General features: G+C 42.4%; 1 protein-coding gene across 2 annotated transcripts; it reads right to left on the reverse strand.

Moving 5' to 3' along the window:
• Positions 1-464: 464 nt before the first annotated feature.
• MINPP1 (multiple inositol-polyphosphate phosphatase 1) lies at positions 465-20,338 on the reverse strand. Of its 2 annotated transcripts, none has more exons than XM_062637900.1 (5): positions 19,731-20,338; positions 19,324-19,512; positions 18,326-18,423; positions 15,888-16,021; positions 465-2,212 (listed from the first exon to the last, which is right to left on the reverse strand). In XM_062637900.1, exons 1-5 carry the CDS (start codon positions 20,299-20,301, stop codon positions 1,813-1,815), a joined length of 1,392 nt encoding a protein of 463 aa, XP_062493884.1. In that variant the 5' UTR covers positions 20,302-20,338; the 3' UTR covers positions 465-1,812. The 2 variants fall into 2 exon arrangements, with proteins under 2 accessions (XP_062493884.1, XP_062493885.1); XM_062637901.1 differs by having other exon boundaries at positions 19,324-19,506; positions 19,731-20,079.
• Positions 20,339-21,554: the final 1,216 nt, after the last annotated feature.

The raw sequence follows: 21,554 nt of genomic DNA on the forward strand, positions 1-21,554 counted from the left end.
CATGCCAAGCTGATATATGCTGGGGCTGACAAGTATCCTGACGTACATCCCTGCATTTGTTTCTAGCACTGATATTCCTCCCTAACCATCTCAATAGCGTCACAAAAAGAGCTGCAGAGCTAACACAGGCAAGTACTCCACTGGGATGTTAATGTTGAAATATCCACCCTTTTCAGTCACTACCTTCAGTGATCAGAACCTTGGTCTCCATAGATAGTAGTGTACTAACGAAACAGGGCACTACATCCCAACATAGGGGAAAGCCCTTAACAGTAAAACAGTACAAACCAGGTTTCTGGACTGCTCCTTAACTTACAGATATGTAAACTTTAAGTGCTTTTATACAAGCCATATTAAAAAAAAAGTGACAAAAGCCTAACTCCTGAAGAAAAACAAAGCAAAACAGAACACCACCATACACCAAGTTTAACTCCTCAACTTTCAGCCTCTTTTTCTCTTTTCTGTTTTTGCAGCAATTAAGTTCTCAGTTATGAAGGTAAACCTACAAAAAGAAATTACCCTGCAGCAAATGAGGGTATAAACATTTATAGTGCAGCTGATACCCTGTGGTATTCACTTATACCAACCTTTCACCCCTCTCCAGTAAACACAGCAAACTAAGTCTCACTTTACGGCACAAGCTCTGGAACATTCATTATAGGGTGTGAATACACACTTCAAGAGCTACCAGACCATAAATCCATACTTTCATTTGCACTGGGGCAACTTGTTCAGAGTCACTCTTTCCTGGGCAATGATGGAATTATCTGACTTACTTTCAGACATTCTGAACAATTATCTTCTTTTCCCATTTTTCTGCCACACTGCAGAGGTCTAAAATACTTTCCAACTTTCCATAGCAAGTGAACCTACTTTAAGTGCAGTTGTCTTAAAAAAATCACTAGTACCTGAATGCAATTAATTTCTTTTAAGACCAGCTTTTTTTTCAAGAACAAGGCAGCACATCGATGTGTAAGTCCTACATAAGTGACACAGGGTTTGGTGCCTTAAAGCTAGCAGAAGTCTCAGACAGTTCCTTTTTACAGTCCAAAACCTGCCTTGATTTAGGGTTAGCAACAATCTCATTTCAAGCAGGAGGCTGGACTGCAGACCTCCAGAGGTCCCTTCCAACCAGAGCTGCTAGGACAAGTGTCAGCACCTCATCAGGACCAAGATACGTAGCAGACCCTAATCTGAATGCCCTAACCCAAAACTTTAACATAAGAAATTGATGGTGTCAAGTGAAAGACACACCAGATTACTCAGAGAACAACTGGTGCATCTCCCAGAGCATCTTCCCATTGCCTCACTTTATTTTTAAGTCTACTTACCCTGGAGGCTAACTTGCTATGCAGGGTAGGTCAATGATGAATGCAGGAACACTGCAACTCTGCCTGCTTTAAATGCCCAAGGAAGTTGTTCATGTGGTACTGTCCAGCCAGATACTGGGCAGCTGTGCAGAAGTACTATGTACTCTCTCTCCTAGAAGCTCAGGAAAAGGAGCAGAAAAGCTCACAAGTTGGAATTATTTCATGCCCGCCACAGGAAAAAAGCAGCTAGCAAAAGAAGGCAGAGCAAAGCAATAGTGAATCCATCCAACACCTGATAAAACAGAAGTTGCACCAGCTCTTAAAAATCCATCTATGGCACATTCATAAGAGGAACGACCAATGAAATTACTTATTTGCATAAGCAACCCATCAAATTTTCAAAGTCAACATGGCAGCAGCAAATTATCGAAAGTGGTTGTTCACAACATCTGTCAAACAGAACCGAGATCAATTTTCAGAACACCCACTCCATTTCATTCCCTCAAAGTTCATCAATAGCAGTATTATTAACTTTTGGCAATTCACACTCTTCTTTGAAGTGGCAGTTTTCCAGGATGTTCTTGTAATAGTCCTTGAGATCTGCGTAAGTAGAGATGGTTTCATTTGAGTGCTGAAACAACATCAGTTTTTCATTCAGCAGCATCTGTACTTGATACTCTTCTTCAGGGTTTTTCACTTGATCACAGTGGTAAAGCACAAATACCAGGTTGGCGGCATAAGGCACGATCCGGCCAGTGCGAAATTTCCGATGCGCCTGCCTGATGTAATTGTTTGCCTTGAGAGGCTCATCATCTTTGAAGAAACCCATAAGGGCAAGCAGTGGCTGAAGTGTCTCTGCATGTCCAACTTGTACAATCACAGGTGAAGAAATCGGTTTTGAACTGAAAAAGAGAAATATACGAAGGATGAGCAAAAGCCTGTCCTTTAAAACAAATATACCAGCATATTGCACAACTGTCAGCAATGTAGGCTTCAGAAGAGTAGACTCTGTTGGGCATTGGAGTAAAGCAGCTCAAAACCCTGTTTGGGAATTTCAGTGTTATTATGGACTTCTTTTAAAGCATCCAAGTTTCCTAAACTTCGCCCTAATTTAAGGTATTAGCTTTGACATAAAATGCAAGAAGCTGTAACAAATGCAGTTGGGCTACAGCTAGAGCCCAATATAAATATGGTAAACAAAAGCAAGAAACAAATTAATGGTGTGCATCCATATACTCAGTACATCTCTTCAACTCCTGTGTGAACCTACTCGCTTGTGCTTTACCCAGGTATGGGATAATCCAGCGACTGTGCTAACATTAGTACACTGGGTTTGGATTAAATACAAGATTTCTAAATAGCATTGCTTCCTCTCATCAGGGATTTGAGAGAAAGTAGAGAACTGCCAAACCAGCTGCAAGGCTCTGCTAACAAACAAACCAAGTCAAGCCCTTTGTTAGATGTCAACATGCGGAAGGGCTCATGGACATTGCAGTAACTTATTATTTCTGTTAACACAGACCCACTGCAAATACATATGACCACTCCCCCGTCACCGGCTGTTTGGAAAAACTCAAGACACTTTCTTCTTTTTTCTTTTTAACCAAATACATTTTTTTACTACGTGTTTCACAAATTTCCTTTAGTACAAACCTACAGCTAAAATATAATAACTTTTCCCAGGAAACTGAGCTGTATTTAATAGGATTGATTAGAGTCAGTAACTTTTTTGTTGTTCTCTGGCAGATGCAAAAAGTGCCCAAATGACAAAGTATAATGAACTATTAAGTGAGATCATCCAAGACACAGTCCACTTCACAAAGACCAGTGAGTTATTATTAAAACATACCCTTTTTCTTTAGCTACATACTTCAAACAACACGGATTTTCTAAAAGTCTTTTTAATAGGCTTCTGCCTAAATTAATCGAAGGTGTTGTGAAGAGCCCCCACGTTATCATTATTTTAGCCCTGGAAAGTTTTTACGTTTTCAGCATTATTTTTCCTAGATTTGAGGATCAAAACCTTTTCCAGCTGCTGTAATAATAAGTGACAATTCAGTTTCAAGATGAAAATTAAGACTAAGTACAAACTTATTCACACATTAAGAAACTACAGTAAAGCGCTACTACCCTCTGACCTACCTATAACCATATGATTGCCTGCAGAAGCAGGCAAATTACTGATTTAACACACAAACTGCTTCCCTCCCTGACACACTACCACCAGTGCAGGGTTTTAAGGAGTGTTTCTTGCCTACCTCTATGACCACCCATGCTTTTAACTGTGTGTAATATAAGAACAGGGAGGTTGGAACTAGGTGATGTTAGAGGTCCTTTCCAACCCTAACTATTCTATCATTCTATACCATGATAATTGTTTGCCTTGAGAGGCAAAAAACTGACTTCCCCTCCTCCCCCCCCATACTATTCAGCTGTTTAGAAGGTGTACCAGCACTCACCGAAGTTTAGTCTGATGACAGCAATCCAGTCATTGGAGGAAAACAGTTGTCCCTCCACATCTCATTAGTCCATTACTACTTATTCTCAAGAACACCAACTAGTTGAAAAGATTATACTCCCTCAGCACACAGGCCAGCAAACTGAGCCACTGATTCATACCATGAACGAAGCCTAAAACTAAGACAGCTTGCACAACACAAGGTTACATACTGTTCAACCAAAGGGAAGAGCTGGTTTGCTGCAAGAAGCAGCATTAGCCAAGATGAAAATCCACCCCTTGTTCCAGAGAAGGATGATGAATTTTGGGACCATCCCCAAGTGTCACTCAGAAGCCCACATGACTTATTTAGCACATGTAAACACATGCTTAGCTTTCACAAGTCAAGAGATCATGTTTGGTAACGCTCCTGCTGCCAGTAAAGTCCACCCACAGGTAAGACACATCCCTACTGGCCTGAAAAGAAGGCTCTACCTCTGCTCCAACCTAAAGTCTGAAGCAACTGAAAAATGGTTAGCTAGGGGATCTGCCTATACATTCAAACTTTGTTCAGATAAGCAGGAATTCAGTATGGGGACATGATGGGCTCTGTAATACCAGCTCAGTATAGCAATGAGCCATATATAGCCAGGTGTTTGTGCAGTCTGAAACATGTCTTGCACCATTCTGCTCCCTGGTGAGCCTGCAGCTCTTCTGACTATACTCCATAGACATGCACATACTCTCCCCTTAGGCAAAAAAAAAAACCACAATTTTTCCAAGTGAGCTAATGTCCTTTTAGATCCAGAATATTAGATATGCACAATACTCAAGACATCAAATTACATTGTAAATCCACACAGCATCCATGATGCTGTTTTCTTAATTCAGGACACCTAACACCTTTTCTAGTTAGCTTACAGAAGTCCGAGATACTTCCAGACAGCTTTAACAACCTCAAAACTCAGTTCCTGAGCAGCAAGTTGTTGCAGATTCTACCTGACAGATAACAATACGACTATTTTTACCATGTGGATAAATTCAAAAAGGTGTAATTTTCAAGCCCAATTAGTCTCACAAAGTCCTTTTACAATCCTCCTAGTAGAAACAATTTTTCTTCTTTATCTTGAGTAAAACTGCTGCATTTGTAATGAAACTTAACTTCCCATCTCTTTTTCCTGGTCATTTCAACATGCTGGGCAGTCCAGACCCTTGCAGATCTATCTTCACTAGCAACCTGCGCCTCTGCTGGAAAAAAAAAAACATCAGCTACCCTACCTCCATTTCTTGCATTTTTACCCATGTAAGGACCTTCCCATTAACCCTGGCTGCTTGATTTCTTTTAATAAGGAAACAACCTGTAGAAAGATGTTTGGAAATCATGACTGTGTCACCTAGACCACCCTATTTGGAACTCCTGGGAAAGATCCACAGGCAAGCAAGAGGTAAGTTTTCCTGTCACAGAGCCCTATTGGCAGCACTCTGGTGTATCATATTCTTCAAGCTGCTCATCAATGTTAATCTCAATCGTTATTTCTATTAAACTGGTCTGTAATTCCGATTTTCCCCTGGAGTTGGGTTTTCTCCTTTCCTTTCCCCCCCCTCCATTTATTTGTTTTCAAATCATCACACTTGCCAGCCTCCACAAGCTTCCTGGCTGAAGCCAACACACACTGGCTGTTATTTCAGCTATTTCATTAAGGTTCTTTTAGCACTCTTGGGAGATTATCACCCAGCTCTAGCAACTCAGCGCAGTTTTATTTGGTCCCAGCTGCACACCCTTCTAACACATGCCTGTTTTCAAATGTGGTGGTCTGTGTTTTATAGTTTACTAACCAAGAAAGCTAGAAATGTGAATATGCTGCTCAAGTCTCCAAAACAAGTGTTACACAGGCATTATTCACTCCACAGGGAGTGGATTTCACTCACCCATACCCCAACCCCAACCATAAGTTTCCAAACCAGGAAATTAATTATAGCATATAGACATACACACCCGCAGATTTTTAAAGAACAAGAAAAGAAAATCTCATGGAGACAAAAGAAGGAATAAACAAGGTGCTCACTCTCACCTGTAACTTGAGTTTTTATTTCACCTGCTTTAATCTCATTAAATCCTTATGCCAACAGGTCAAACCACCTTGGGAGACAAAACAAACCTCTCCCTCTCACACCTGTCCCACCATATTACTTTAACAAGGATTAAAAACTGTTTCCTTATGTGGCACAATCCTTCGTTTTCAACAGCCTCTTCAAAACTGTATACTTGGGTTTCTCACCAGTGCTGAATGTCTGATTTCTAAGACTACTCAAGCATTCCCTGTTCAGTATCTAGGGTTATGACTCCAGTTCATGTGCTGTTTCATATCATCTAACAACAGCAATAAAATTCACCATCAAGGTTAAAACAGTAATACTTTTAATCATGGGAGAAATCACAAAAGATTGCCTCTTCAGAACATGTACACAGGCAAAGGTTACTACTGCCCCTACATTTCTGATAAAGACAGGAGCACAAATCACAATAAGCAAAACACTGATAAACTCTGAACAGTAGCACAGGCTAATGGAATATTAAACACAAGGCCTGAGATTTCCACACTCAATCTTTCTTTACGATCAATAATGACTCAGTATCACATAGAAGCACTAAAGTTCTCAACATTGTACTCTGGCAACTGCCAATGCTATTTCAGTTCACTTTCTCCCTTTTATTTAGTACTAAAGGGTTTGATCAGTAGAAAAAGAAAAATAATCTCATTACTGACTTTAAAAGGAGATGAAGAGGCTGTGAATAAAACTGTGCCTTGAAATTTTAAGAGCTTCTCTGAATGGGACTGCTGGTGACTGGTTTCATGCTCATTTTATGGGGCACTTCCAGATGAGCAGAAGTGGCTGTCACTAGGCAGAACACAAGCAGGGCTCATTGAAGAGATGTGTCAACTTCAGCTACTGAACTGCCCATTGGTATAACCCTCTAAGGAAGTCTGACTGCAGCTGAAAATGAAGTTACTGAACAATACATCAGCATAGCCCTGAAAGATAAATTTCACCATGGAGAAGCACAGATATGGGATTTATCATTCAGGCAAATTCTACTTCTTAATCACAGCAGGTTCAGGTTTACCTTGAATTGTCCTAAGCACCAATGTGACTCAGCTAGAGAAAACCCAAATCCCAGGAGACAGTGGGATAAGAGAAAACATTCCCTACAGCAAAGCTTAACTGGCCAACCTTTAAACCTCATGCAAAAAAATCTCTCCAACAACTTCAAAGAAATTAAGTTTTAATAACTGCTAAAGAAGCAAGCTTCGACTACATTCTGTCCTTTTCCTCCCCAGTACAAAAGCTAGGACAAAGAACTCAAACTCCTCTATTTTCAGCTATGGTAAGAATTCTCATATATGGGCTGAATTCTCATAAGAATCCCTCCCACATCCCTTTGTGATTTATTTCTGGAGAAAACAGTTGGAGGAACCCTAAATCTGCAACAGAACTTGCAGAGATCAGGGAACTCAGTGGTGGGACTCGGAAGACAGCAGAAATACCTAACAGTGGTGTTGCTCAGGGTGTTAGCACAACTGGGGAGAAAGCAAAAGAAAAAACAGCTGTCAAACAGTATTAAGCCAATAATAATTCCACCTTAAATAGTACATCAAAAAACAGCTGTGCCCATTCATTTCCATAATCAGCACCAACAAAACAAAATGCCACTACAAATACTGTCAAGATTTTCTTCGTCCTGCAAGAGTTTATCACCCAAGGCTTCACTGCATTTCACTTCAGAGCTTCTGCAGTTTCAAAGGCTCTTTTCTGAATGATTCCACCTCTCACATTCTTGCAGACTTCAGAGATTAAATGAATTACTGTTCAGCATCATGATGATGCTAAATGTTGTAGCACCATGATGAGCCAAAACCAAATCAAGAGGGTCAAACTCTTCCTGTGGAAAGTGAATACTGATAGATCAGTTAATTTGTATGTTAGTTGCCTAGATACTGTTTTGCTTAGGTTCTTAATTCCTTAGATGAAAGGATATGACTCTATAAAAGTTGCTGAGATACCTTTCCAGAGCAATACTGAAGAAGCAAATAATAGGTAATTAATGTGAGAGATTAAGTATGCTCTGGAAGGTTTGAAAGGCACAAGCAACACTTGAAATACCTGGTTCTAGGCAGAGAGATGAAAAGACACATTCCCAGGGGAGGTCCCCTGGACTGTCCAGGTATCTGAGAGAAGCCAGCACATGCACAGACACTTCAGAAATGCAGACACAGGGATACTGTTGAACATGCTACAAGAACCTGTGGGGAATTTTATACCTCTACCTGGTTTCCCCAAAAGCACCATTTAATCACATCAGAAGCACTATCTTTGAAAGGTGAAGCTATCAAAACTGACTACACAATATGACACAGCTGTTTGAGGTATTTGCAGTTTATAAGTCTCTGATTTTCTGGAAATGGAGACCTGTGTATTTTTCAGGTGTACTTATATAAACTGTGTGGTCTACTGAGCTGTACAGCTGGGACACTGCTCTGTGAATATACGAACATATTATTACAGGGATCAGTTTACCCATCACATACACAACTCCCTCCCCTCTGAACAGACAGTGTCGAGTTTTTATTCCTTCCCTCCCTCCCCCCTTAAGTTACATATCACTAAGTAATTAGCAGAGGTGACAAGCACCTGGTCCACAAGTTATCATCACAGGCATTCCCCAGTACCCCAAAGCATCAAGGGGACAGAGTGGGGACATCCCTAAAATGGCCCCATACAAAGCTATAATCACACACACCTTCAAGCTCTCTGAGGTGACTGTCTGGGGAGCGCAGTTCCAATGCCTCTGACCTGGCTCTGCAAGAGCCACTCCATACCTCAGAGTAAGTCCATTACTACATCTGGCTATAAACTGTTCTGCACTTCAAATAACATCAATTACATATCTACACATCATAGCTCAGGTTATCCTCCAGTGAGTGGTCAAGTACACTGGTTTACAGCTCCCACCAAGGAACACAGGACATTCTGAACCTGCTGATGCACTCAAATAACCAAGAATCTGCACTGCGCAAAGATGGGATCCCTGTAGCAAAGAAAGGTTTAATAAAAGAAATACCTAAAAACCTTGGATCTGAGCAAAAGGATTTTTTTTTTTTTACCCAATTATATCACTTCTACTGCATACGTGGAAGCTTTGTGCTCTATTCCCTTTGTACATACTATAAAAAGATAGTTTTGAACACTTAATTGGTTTTACATCATATATTGAATTCTTTTGTACTGAGTCATAGGCTTGAATGAAGTGATTAAGGCACTCCTAAGTGCGACTAGTTAGCAGTAAATGACTACAGAAAGGTTGTGAATTTACCTGCAAAGAGGAATGCAAATTACATGAAACAACAAAAGCTATCTGGCAGTGTTCAAGGCCAGATTGGACAAGGCTTTGAGACACCTTTGGAAGGTGTTCCTGCCCATAGCAGGGGGATTGGAACTGGATGATCATTATGGTCCCTTCAAACCTAAACCATTCCATGATTCTATGACAAATTGGCAAATTGAGCTGTTTACCATATGGCTTAGCCTGGTATAACTACATAGATCACCTTCACTTGATCTTGAACTACATCCGATTTCAAGTTAGTCTGAACCTGCTTACTCTCAGAGGAAACCGCCAAATACTACTCAACGTGTATGTGCAGCTAGGTTAGTATTTTCAGTCATTAGCCACATACTTTAAATAGTGAAATAGCTACACAAAGTTTCCAGTTTCCAAACACTTCCCATTTTCCAAAGCCTTATGGTAATCCACTCGGACAGTACATGTAAAGTACTAACAGGAATTTAATATTCTTTCAAGAGCAAGAAGGGTAGACTTGTTAAATATTTGAAGCTAGAAGAAAAAAGACATAAAACAGCTTTAATGAATATCTGATGTTCTTGAAGTGTGCCACAACCGATTTCCAAATCCACCCCTGTCCATGTGTAGCTGTTAAGATTGTTTTGGTTTTTTTTTTATAAGACTGGCAGCTTCCTATTTCATTAGCTATGAAAATACATGGATTTCTTAGCTGTACACAGAGTTCCTGTTGGCAGCAGAGCACTCCCAGATCACAGATGTAAGGCTTACCTGGGAATTTCACAGAAACCTGAAGCCAAAAAGTAACATATCTTTAAGCCTTCTATGCACAGTTTTCCTACAGATTCATACCCTATACTGCAGCAATAGGAGCTTCCTCCTGCCACGGTAATGTTTCCCCTTTCTCCTCCCAAGATCAGTATGCCAAATCTTCCAGCTAGGCAAGAAGCCAGTGAACAATGGACTTCTGCTGGCAGTCCCATGCAACACACAGACCAGATATGCCTCTTGAGGAAGGATGAAGGCCCATCAACTCCAAGGTTATTCCTACCATCAGCACTATGTCGGTGTGGGGAGATAACATACTAGGTTTTGGTCACTAGCTGTAGCCCATGTATGAGCCACTAAGAATATGTCTGAGCTTTGTGGCTCAGAAACAGCAATGCCTCACTGCTTCTTCTGAGGTAAGGTGATGCTCATTGATTGTTCCTCTACACCCCAACACTGAAGCATCTCTAAATACCACAGCTTTGGGAAATAGAACATTTTCTAATTGTTTAAACAATCACTGGCTGATAAGAGCAGCCTTTCAAGGATTCTTCCCTGGTAGCCCAACTGCAGGTGAACATGCACATATGTATGACTACCTGGCAGTTTTACCATCATAAGGAAGAACACTGACACTTTCAGTAAGCCCTAGGCTCCAGTGGGAGGGAAACCCAACAGCTTAGTGAGCAGTGTTTCCCCATTAGTTTCTTCACAACACACTTGCATAGCCTGACTCTGCATTTTCTATCTGTAGCAGGAAGACTTGGGGAAAAATGCAATTCTTAAGTCTTCACAAAAATAAAGTGCCTTATGGACCAAGACAACTGTCCAAATATACCACTTCAATACAACAAATTACCTGGTTAATTATATATTCAACTCTTGTGATACTTATTTTGGTTTTGGGGGCTTTTTGGGGTGTTTTTTTTTTTGTTTTGTTTTGTTGGGGTTTCTTTTGTAATTAAGAAAATGTGTATGGAACATACAGAGTCCTGGCCCCCAAATTCTCCCTAGAAACATGCCCGTGACATTTCCTTGCAGACTGGTAAGAAGGTATGGAGGAATGCGGTCCTGAAAGGCCCACTACGACTGTGGTTAGGTCTCAAAGAATAGATGTTTTCTACTGAAGAATTAACCTTGATTAGATGCTTATATTTCATTGATACTGAATGTGTAGAAGAATAGGGTCCATGCATGGGTGTGCTAACAGCAGGTGGTCACCAATACCAGCTGTTCATAAATTCAGTATCAGACCTATGTTCCTGAATAGATATTCCAGCACCTTTCCACCATCTGTCTGGATTGGGACAGTTGAAAAAGCAATCCTATAGTGAAAATCTATTTCACAGGCTTCATAACTTTCTTGCAGTACAGCAAGACCTATACAGAAGCGACCATTGCTAGTTTAAACCGAGGATTCTACTGGAATTCATATGATGAAAGATCCTAAAAATGTCTGAAACTTCTGCACTGTAAATTGAAGGTGGGACTAATTGGCAGTAGGTATTTATTGCCACCTTCATCACATTAAGGATAGATTAATCAGCAGAAGATGTTTTTCCCAGAAGGAAAAGTGAGCTTTAACAAGGCAACTAGTAAGGCAATTAAATTCACTGAGCAAACAGACTGCAAGACCAAGCATCACTTCATGGAAGAAACAGGGTTACAGTAAGAGCAAGGTTTATCTTTTTAAATTCAGCTGAAACTGAGAATAAAACCAGGACAAAGCTATTGAATATAAAAACACTGCTCTCTACTGCCAAGCCTGTAACAGAACATAATGCAGATCCCTCAGCTTCTTGCTGGAACACAAATGCTCTCCTTTCTGCTCTTGGATAGCCAAGCCTAAGCTTTTCAGAAAGAAAAGAGAACCTCAAGCAAGGATAATGCTCTGGAAGTAAATTTGTTGCTGTTAAATTTTTAAGGTAAACAGCCAGTTACAAATCCATGTCAGACACTGCTAAATTGAAATAGCATTCCACTAAAAGACATTTTATCATCACAAAGGTTAATTTTCCGAGTAATCAACGCTGCAAAGTGTTTACTCTGTTGCCTTAAAGTCACACAATACAACAGAAAAATTTTAGAAGGCTACTCATGCACCCAGAGAGGCACAGCCAAATACCTCCTGTTATTAACACAGGCACATACTTTTATTTGCATGGTTTTTGTTTTTATTTGTATTCTCATATTGCCATGGGATCCGGGATAAGTCTCTCTTATCCCGGATAAGAAAGCATCAGTTGCATCTCAGCTCTCTAGACCGCAGGAGACAGGAGCTGTTCCAACACATGGGTAGTGGCAGACTTCCATGTGTTCCCAAGTGCACCGGGTTACCCGATCCGGATTATACTCAAATCTTCGGTGCTTTGAGACTGCCACCTTACGTTGTGGAATGGAATAACATGCTCCCTTTGTGCAAAACAATACACTTCGGAAGCTTTCAGTTCCCATTCAGGGCGCAAACTACACAGACCATTCACCCAGCTTTGAACTTTCCCAGAGTTTTAGGGTCCCGATCTTTTACACACACGCGAACTCGCTATCTGCTTCCCCTCTGCAATAGCAATGCAATCCCCGAGATTGCAAGTGAACTTCTGCAGCCAAAGCTGAAAGACAAAATGAAGTTATCTTTGTCCTTTAATGCTCTGCCTCAGACTTCTGCTGCTCCCCAAGAAACCTGTTCCACCTTACAATTTAGTGACTGCTGATCTAGTTCTCAATAAATCAGAAGTACAGATATAGCTTTTTTCAACTACAGCTTTTGGTTTTGGGGGGGGGGGGTCTATTATTGAACTTACAGGGGTATCTTGCATGCAGTTGTAGATGCAACTGCAACCAGTGCCTGTAATTTAAGGACTGAAAGGCTGTCACTGTTCAAAAAATGAATGACACTAAAAAGAAACAAAACTGACCACTCTCCTTGCAGGAGTCAAGCTACATTTAGAAGTTATGTTTCAGATTTCAGAAGCACAAGAAGGGTCTTAAGGGCCTTGCTGTCTTTTTCTTAATCCATGGGTCTTCCTCAACCTCTTATTCCCAGTTCTCGCTTTGTTTGTTCTTAAGAGACAGACACAGCACATGACAGAGGCAATCACAGCAGCATGCTTGTCAATCTATTCACAGTTGGGTGTTAATGACCTGTGCCCTAATGTATTTTCCATTTAGTTCTCTGGTAAGCTGAAGAAAGGACGCAGTGAAGTTTATTTAGACAGTGACCTGTCACTACCATTGCTTTAACGCCACTATTACTAAAATGAGAGGTACCACAGACTCCCACACAAGCCTTAAATTTCCAGACACCAGAGTGACCGAATGATAACACAATTTCTTAAGCCAGCTTGGCTGCAGAGGGGTCACTATCACCATTTATTTCAGTCATTCCACAGCAACTCCTCCCCAAAGCCAAACTTACTTATGTTTTCAACTGTCACGTGCTAACCCATTCATGGCAAAATGAACACAGGTGCCTCCTTTGTGCCAGCTGGCACACAGCACTAGTAAAATTCAGAAAGGCCCCTGACCACCAGTGCCATGCAGAGTCCTGTACACTCCCACTCTTGGCTTTCATTGCCAGCCCTACATGGCCTCCTTCCCTCTGCTCACGTAATCATTACAGCAGGACCAATGCACTAATCTGGATGTAACTGTTGAGAAAGTTTATGTGTACACTTCAAAGGCTAATTTTCAACACATTACTTTCTTGCATGCTAAGTTGACACTGTTAAAAACACACAAGTCTGATTTGTGAGTCAGGTTTTCCAGGTGAATCACAAAAGTAATTAAGATAAAGACTATTTTTAATATTTACCTAGGTATGACTCCCCTTTAGAAAGTAACCATATTATGAATTAAATATCACCTCAACATTCCTTCATCACTCAGAACTCCAGTGATGAATACAGGTCTCTCTGTATCCAGCAGTAATCAGCAAAAAAAGCCAACTGACTGCTTCAGAATTATGCTTCAACTGACTTAACACACAGTTCTACTACTGTTAATGCCCAACTTGGATCCTCAGTCAGCAAACTCTTACAGGAACAAAACTTTTCTGTCTTCTCTACTATAAAATGATTATAATCAACTTTATGGATCATTCCTCAGAAAATATGAATGCTACTTCTAACTTCAGTCTTCCAAGGAAAAGGAAAAAATAAACATCTTCCAATGGGTTATCGTGTGAAAACACAGCCAGCCTCAAAGATCAATGACTCATGCTTTTGTTTCTGATATATAGACACTATGAATATTCTGCTAAGTGTAGAGTAGATCTACTTTAATACACTGATTATAGAAATGAAGCTCCAAGGATGCTAGGAGGGCAAAAGCATCCACCACATATAACTGATGTTTACATATCAACAGCAAAGACAAATTGTTACTTATAAATTGGTTTCTATTAAGTATTTAATAGCACGATACAATCTTAAAATCATAACCTTGATAGCATGTGCTTTTATAGACATTTCCACACTTATCTGCCAAGGTATTCATTCAAGTGACTGATCACTAAACTGTGAATTTACAATTCTTTGGTTTGCTTGAGGAACAAGCACACAGGTTGTAAATTAACGCTCACATGAATGCACTGCACTTAAGCCTAAAGCAGCTCTCAAAGCAAATAAACAGAAAATATTACTAGCACGTGAAAGCAAATGCAGGCAATTGCGACACAAATACATCAACCTGTAAGTGAAGCCTGTTTTCTCCACACCACAACAGAGCCCAGTTGCGTTCCTATTTTACTTTTTCCCCATCATACTGATGCACACAAGATCAACACTGAACAGATAATGAATCATGACTGCTGACTGACACCAGCTCACAGGAGTAAACACTACACAAAAATGGCACAGATATCTCCAATTTTTAAGAAGGTATAAGAATGGTTAAATCCATGACACTAAAGGCATTTTTAAGGGCTGTGCAACTCAGTGGTTGAAGCATCACTGCTATTGTTCTTCCACTCACACAAAATTACTGTTGTCAAATCATGTCAATAGATGAAAACAAACCATTTTATCAGACCAGCATCTTTTGAAGACACCTGGGTATTGTATCTTCAAGCCTACTAGCAGCTAGTTGTGAGACCTAATACATTCCTATAGCTACAGTGTTTCCCAAACTACAGCTTTGCTGCAAAAGAATAAGGGTAGGAAACTAAATATCCTAGCTAGAGTTGCTGGACTGGACAGCTGAACTACTGACTGGATTAATGCAACAAATCAAGGTATTTACAAGGACCTCATGACAAGAGCATCTTTATTCTGGTCTAACACAGCACTGAGTATCCGGCTCCAAGTCTGACCTTCTCTAGTTTTGACAAAGCAAGTTTGTAACAACAAGGCTGGCTTGCTGTTACAGCTCTGGCCTCTTGGATCCTGCAACAGCCTGCTCTGGGTTAAAATCGCTAATTCTTTGGTTTGCCCTGTAATAACTCTTTTTCCACAATTGCATTCCAAACACCTTTAATCTGAACAGAAAGCTTTAATAATGAAAGAGACTCAAGCACATGCAGAAAGAAAGGCTACACACTGAAATGCTTAAGTAACCAGACAACAGACTGTATCACAGGAATGCTTTGAACCCATAGTCTTCCATTTTTGTTACACATGATTCTTAACAAGGACATTTTAAACAATTGTTTTAACTCAATGGCTTCTTCTCAAACTGTGCAGGAAGAGAGCACCATTACCAGACTGCAGTTGGCTGCCCCTTGAAGGCCTGTGTGTATTAGTAAGTTAAAAGGAAATACATTACTTGGGTATAAACACATGAATGGAAAGAAAAAAAAAACAAAAACAAACAACAAAAACAAAAAATCTGAAAACAAACCAATCTCCTTAACATAATATTGCTCAATTAAAAAATTTATTCTTTCCATTATAGTTCTCCCAGCTCAAACTCTCCTAACATTATTAAGTTTAGAAGTACTTCTATTCACATGACATCCAACTCATGACTGACCACAGAAAGCCTGTAGCCAAAGCACAAAAGCCTTTTTATTTACCTTTTGCTCTCTTCCACTGCTTTGTCCAAATGCTGGAAGATATCTTGGAATAAAATGCAGCTGGAGCGACTATTTATGTCATAGCCATATCCTCTCTTCCAGTATTGCTTCAGGTCATTCAGGTATTCCAGTACCTAGTTAGAATTCACAGGTTTTTACTAGTGCACAAAGGGAAAATAAAAACAAGCCTTAAAACCCCCACAAACAGGAGCAACGACACCTCCACACACTGCACGAAATCAACAATTCTTTGACACAAACACTCCCAACCAACCAAACATCAAGGCTTCAGTTGAAGCTGCTTTAATATAAAAACAAACAAAGACTAAAGAGCCACCAAATTCAGCATCTTGTCTCTGATCACGCTTACAATCAGGCCTAGGGAAAGCAGCAGGCATCCTTTCCCAGACTCCACTAACTTTCAGCTCTGGATTTTGAGCCCCAAGGTGGTTTTCTACAAATTTAATAGACTTTGGTGGATTCTCTCCCACAATAACCCAATATCTCCTTTGAACCTACCAAGTTTTAGCATTAATAGTACCCTGCAGCTTGGCTACACACTGTGTTAAAAAAAAACATATTGCAAACCTGCCTGCTGTTAGCTTTATGTAGTACCTGCTAACTACTGCACATGACAAGACCACCACTATCCACTGCTTTTTAAAGCATTTCTGATTTCACATGATGAAGGTCAAAGTTCTTTAGCTTACTTAATCATTCTTCAGATCAAAGCAGTCTCATACTTTTAACTGAGTTTGTCTATTTCTATGTTCTAGAGATGTGCATATGTCTCAAAAAGACAGAACTGTGCCTTGGAGTTATGTAAGAGCACACCATGCACTCCTTGTTCTCTGCTCCATTTCTTATGACTCCTAACATTAAATTTGTTTGATTTTTGCTCATTAACTTACTGTAGCTGAGCCAGCGTTTTCATGGATATATACCATCAGAATTTCACTTCTCAGTGGTACAATTTATCTCAGCTATCACCAACTTGTATATGAAGTTTTAACTTCTTACTCCATACACATCACTCCACAGTGAATGCCATGTGCCCCTGTACTGATATGGAATTCACACTCACAGGGTCCCCCTGCAAAGCCTTTCAATTCTTATTGCCCCAGATTCTTATTATCTTAAGTACCTTCCTATAATCAGGAAGCACAGGTCTCAGCAGAAGTCCTCTTTGAGAGGACAGCATTTACCCCTAACTATTGCCTACCCTTTAGGCAACCACTTACTGAACATCAGAGGGAACATCAGGTACTGTTTGAAACAAGAGGAACCATCATAAGTCTCATTTATCCGGCCTCTACTAGGTTTATTAACAGGCATTACATTTAGAAATCTGATAAGTACCTAAAAACATAGAAAAAGTCTTAGAGGACCCAGAAGACCTCATCTGATGTCTTCCGGAATCAAGGCATTTTATCTCATGATTATCCTTTAGAAAACAAATCTGTCTAGAGCATTTCAAATGTTAGAGAAATAAAAGCATTATATGAATTAAGCACAACAGGAAAGGACATTTTTAATCAGACATATCAAGACTGCACCAGTACTGAAGTCTGAATAAAGAAGGAAATTTCAGTCTTGCTGCTCAATTAGTCCAAAGCTCTTTGGAGACTGTCCTGGGTCCAGCAGTAACAGTCATTTTTCTCCTTCTCAGCAGCTGGTGCAGTGCTGTTTTTGAGACTTTTGGCCTGGGAGCAGTGCTAATAACACCAATGTTTCTAGTTGCTGCTAAGTAATGTTAACTCCGACCAAGGACTTTGTGAGCCTCATGCTCTGCCAGGGAGGAGGGGAAGCCGGGAGGAAGCAGAGACAGGACACCTGACCCAAACTAGCCAAAGAGGTATTCCACACCACAGCACATCATGCCCAGGATGGAGAACTGGGGGCAGTTACCTGGAAGGGCTAGATCACTGCTCAGGTTGGGCTGGGTATTGGTCGGCGGTTGGTGAGCGGTTGTACTCTCTCCTCTTGTTATTCCCCTTATCATTATTATTATTGGTGGTAGCAGGAGTGGTTTGTGTTACACCTTAGTTACTGGACTGTTCTTATCCCAACCCGTGGGAGTTACATTCTTTCAATTCTCCTTCCCATCCCTCCGGGAGCAGGGGGACAGGAAGGAGGGGGAGTAAGAGAACAGCTGTGTGGTTTTTCTGAATTACTGACTGGACTTAAAACCACAACAGAGGCCAAAGTGCTTCATTATGTTGAGGAATTATAGGGCACACAACTTACAACTCCTTGCACAGTCAGAAGTTGTATCTGAACACCATGGTACCTTTTGAAGGCTTCTCAAATATCTTTCCCATTTAGCACGTACAGAATCATAGAAAGGTTTGGGTTGAAAGGAATCTTAAATATCATCTCCCCCCTCCCATGGGCTGGGACACCTCCTGCTAGTCCAGGCTGTTCAAAGCCACACGTACCTTGGCATCTTCTTCACTGAAGAGTGAACACCATGGGGAGGTCACATTTTTTATAGCTAACTCATATGAGCAGGTGAGAAAAGCCACTTGAACAAGATCTGCAATAAAGCCAACAAACAAGCAAAGGATAGACCACTGCTACACAACTAGCAACTTTCAACTTGACTCTAAAATGAAATGTAACTACAATTCAGCAATGCAGACAATGTAAGCCAATTGCCAGCCCAGAGGCCAAACACCAAAAATAAGATGTTTTCAACCGGATTGTTCTGAATCCTAATTCTGGACTCCAAGCTTTTCATGTTACATTGCTACAAGAGGAAAACAACAGCATTTCACACCAAATGCTGCACATCTGCTGATGTACATGCTATAGGTATCGACTACTAGTGTGTCCAAACCACCACAAAAGACAGAAAAAGTCAACACAGAGAAGATATGTCTGCTCAGCACAGAGCAGTCTTTCACTACCACTACTCTACCTTCCACATTTCCAGCTGAGTTTGAACAGCAGTGTGCTGCAATTTTGGGACCATGGCTTTAGGAACATGCTAGAATTAACAGCAACACTTATTTGGGGGGATTCCCTCATCACTTGACCACACAGTGAAACCTAGCACTTCTATTCTGGACAACTGAAGTTACCACATGGACACACAGGTCCACGTTTTCCTGACGTTATTTGTGTGTTTGAACTGTAACAGGTTTAAAAAAAGCTAAACCTTTTTGACAAAGCAGAATTAGAATAACAACACTGGTTTGCCTCCAAGCAAAGGAAAAGTTGATTTCACCTCCAGAAAAGGTATTTTCAAACACCTTTTTCTTCTGACCACTAATAAGCATTCATTACTGCAATACCAATATATATTTACTGCCTATGCAATTAATCAGAGACTGTATCTCCCTTTTACACCATGATTTTAGTTACCTTCTCTCCATAACTACACATCTTGGAAGTCATTCTCAAGCAGAAGCCACTTGCAACAGGCATTCATTACCTGCATTTAGCTCCTCCACCGGCAAACACAAGGCACTTGCAACCTTCTCCACGACCTTCTTCATCTCTGGCCCCTCTTTGAAGGCCTTCACCTGGCACATCGCCGTGGCGTTCTCTTCCACCAAGGCTACAAACTTGGCGCAGTGATCAAAAAATCGCATCAAGGAATCATTAACTTCCACCTCTGCTTCTGAAAGCAAACACAGGCGTCAGGGACGCAGTCAGACACCTCCCCAAGGGCAGTCCATCCTCCACAGCGGTGTTCCTATAGGGGGAAAGCGGGGTCCCCCCCCAGCCCGGGCACGCGGGACATGGGACTGGCCTCACGGCTTCCCTCAGGCCCGGGGCAGCGGGGAGGACTTGGGGGCTCGCTCAGGGAAGGGGGGACAGATGTGCGCCCGGTCTTACCGTCGCTGCCGAGGCTGAAGGACGGTCCGAGCCCGCGGCGGAAGGCGGCGCCGCTCTGCAGGCAGCGGTGCTTGGAGCTGCTGGCCAGCACCAGGCGGCGGCGGGCGGCGAAGAGGGCGGGGAAGCGGGCGGCCAAGCGGCGGGCCAGGTGCTCCATATCGCGCCGGCCCTGTGGCGCCAGCCGCCCGTCGAGGCTCTCGTTATACCACATCTGCCAGGCGGCTAGGTCGGCAGCGGCGGGGCAGGCTGCTGCGGCAGATCCTGCGTCAGCGGCGGGGCGGCGGCGGAGGAGGCGGGCGTGCAGGTCGCCCAGGCGGCGGATCTGCTCGGCCGTGGGGTAGCGGGTGCCGTGGCGGAGCAAGGCGCGGAGCTGCAGCGGCGCGCAGGAGGGCGGCAGCCCGGACCCGACGGCGGCGGGACCCAGAGACAGCGGGTCGCGCACCAGGTACGGGTTCACATCCTCGTAGCGCGACTTGGTGCCGAAGTAGCCGTTCAATCCCGCGCTCGCCACCTCCAGCAAAGGGAGGAGAACGGCAGAAAGGAACACAGCTACCACCCGCAGCGACGCCATGGCGGCAACTGCAGGGCTCCTGCAGGAAGAGGCGGGGACGAGTTGCCCCGCCCTCCTCCCCCTCGCCTGCGGGCCCGCGCCTCAGCGGGGCGGGCTAGCAACCGGGTGAGGGTGGTGCGCCCTGTGTAGAGCGGCGGATGCCGCGCGGCTCGGCTCGATCCCTCAGGACTGTACTTGTGTGTTAAAACCGCGCCTTTATGACTCATTTATGGATCCTCAGGGCACTAAAGACCCCGATTCTCACCCCCACGCTTGTGCCTGCCTTGGGTGGGCACCAGCCAGACGAGGCGTGAGGCAACGGGGAGATGGCGGCTTCCCTCAGGTCGTGGTAGGTCCCCATAGTACTTCACCCGTGAGGGTGCAAAGAAAAGCCTTTTTGACCCTTTTATGGCCCCCCATGATGCTAAAGACCCCAATATTCACACACAAGCACACACCCCCTTGTGCTTGCTTTGGCAGGGCTTGGCCTTCAACATGGGATACATCATCCTCCACACTGGCCAGTAAGTTGAGTAAGCAAAGCCAAGAAGGGGCTTTTGACGGCATTTTTTTTTCTCTTTTTGCCCAAAAGCTGACGAATTCCAGTCAACAGTTTAGGGAGCATTGTTGAGCGGGGGATTGTGGGTCACTGCTGGTGGGGATGGCATTGCAGATCAAAGGCAGTGCAGGGTGTCAGGGTTTTGTAACAGGGTTTATGTGTTCCCAGCAGGAGGGAGTTCATGTGGAAATAGGGAGCTGTGAAAAAGTCGAACATGTGGGTGTGAAGTTTACAGCCAGGGATGCTTCCAATCAGGAGTGGTGTCCAGAAAGACACCAGTATTGTTTATAATCCTCACATCCCACTGGCATCATCGGTGGCACAGCATGATGGCATTGTAATGGGCTATATAGAAAAGCTTAGAAAGGCTTAGAAAAGCAAAGGCATCCTGTGGAAAAGCCTGAGCTGCCAGTGATGTGATGGTTATAAAACAATTTGAGCAAAGGCATAAGCAAGAAAAAAACCCATCCGCAGTGCTGAAGATACCCATTTTAAAGAAAACCCTCACTACTAAATAGGTAGCTAAGGAAACTGAGTGACTTGTAAGAGAACCAAGGCTTGAGGTTAACAGAAGCATCTCAAGTCTCGGGAAAAGGGCTTGGCTTTTGACCTATAGCATGTCCTCGTCAGACCTATGTTTTATATACAGAAAGATCAGCTACTTTGCACCCTGCCTACACAGTCAGGCTATTGTGCATACAATTGAGAATTTTCA

Source organism: Pezoporus occidentalis, unplaced genomic scaffold (genome assembly GCF_034315485.1).
Source record: "Pezoporus occidentalis ecotype Australia unplaced genomic scaffold, CSIRO_AGI_Poc_V1 ctg54, whole genome shotgun sequence".
NCBI classification, from domain to species: Eukaryota; Metazoa; Chordata; class Aves; order Psittaciformes; family Psittacidae; genus Pezoporus; species Pezoporus occidentalis.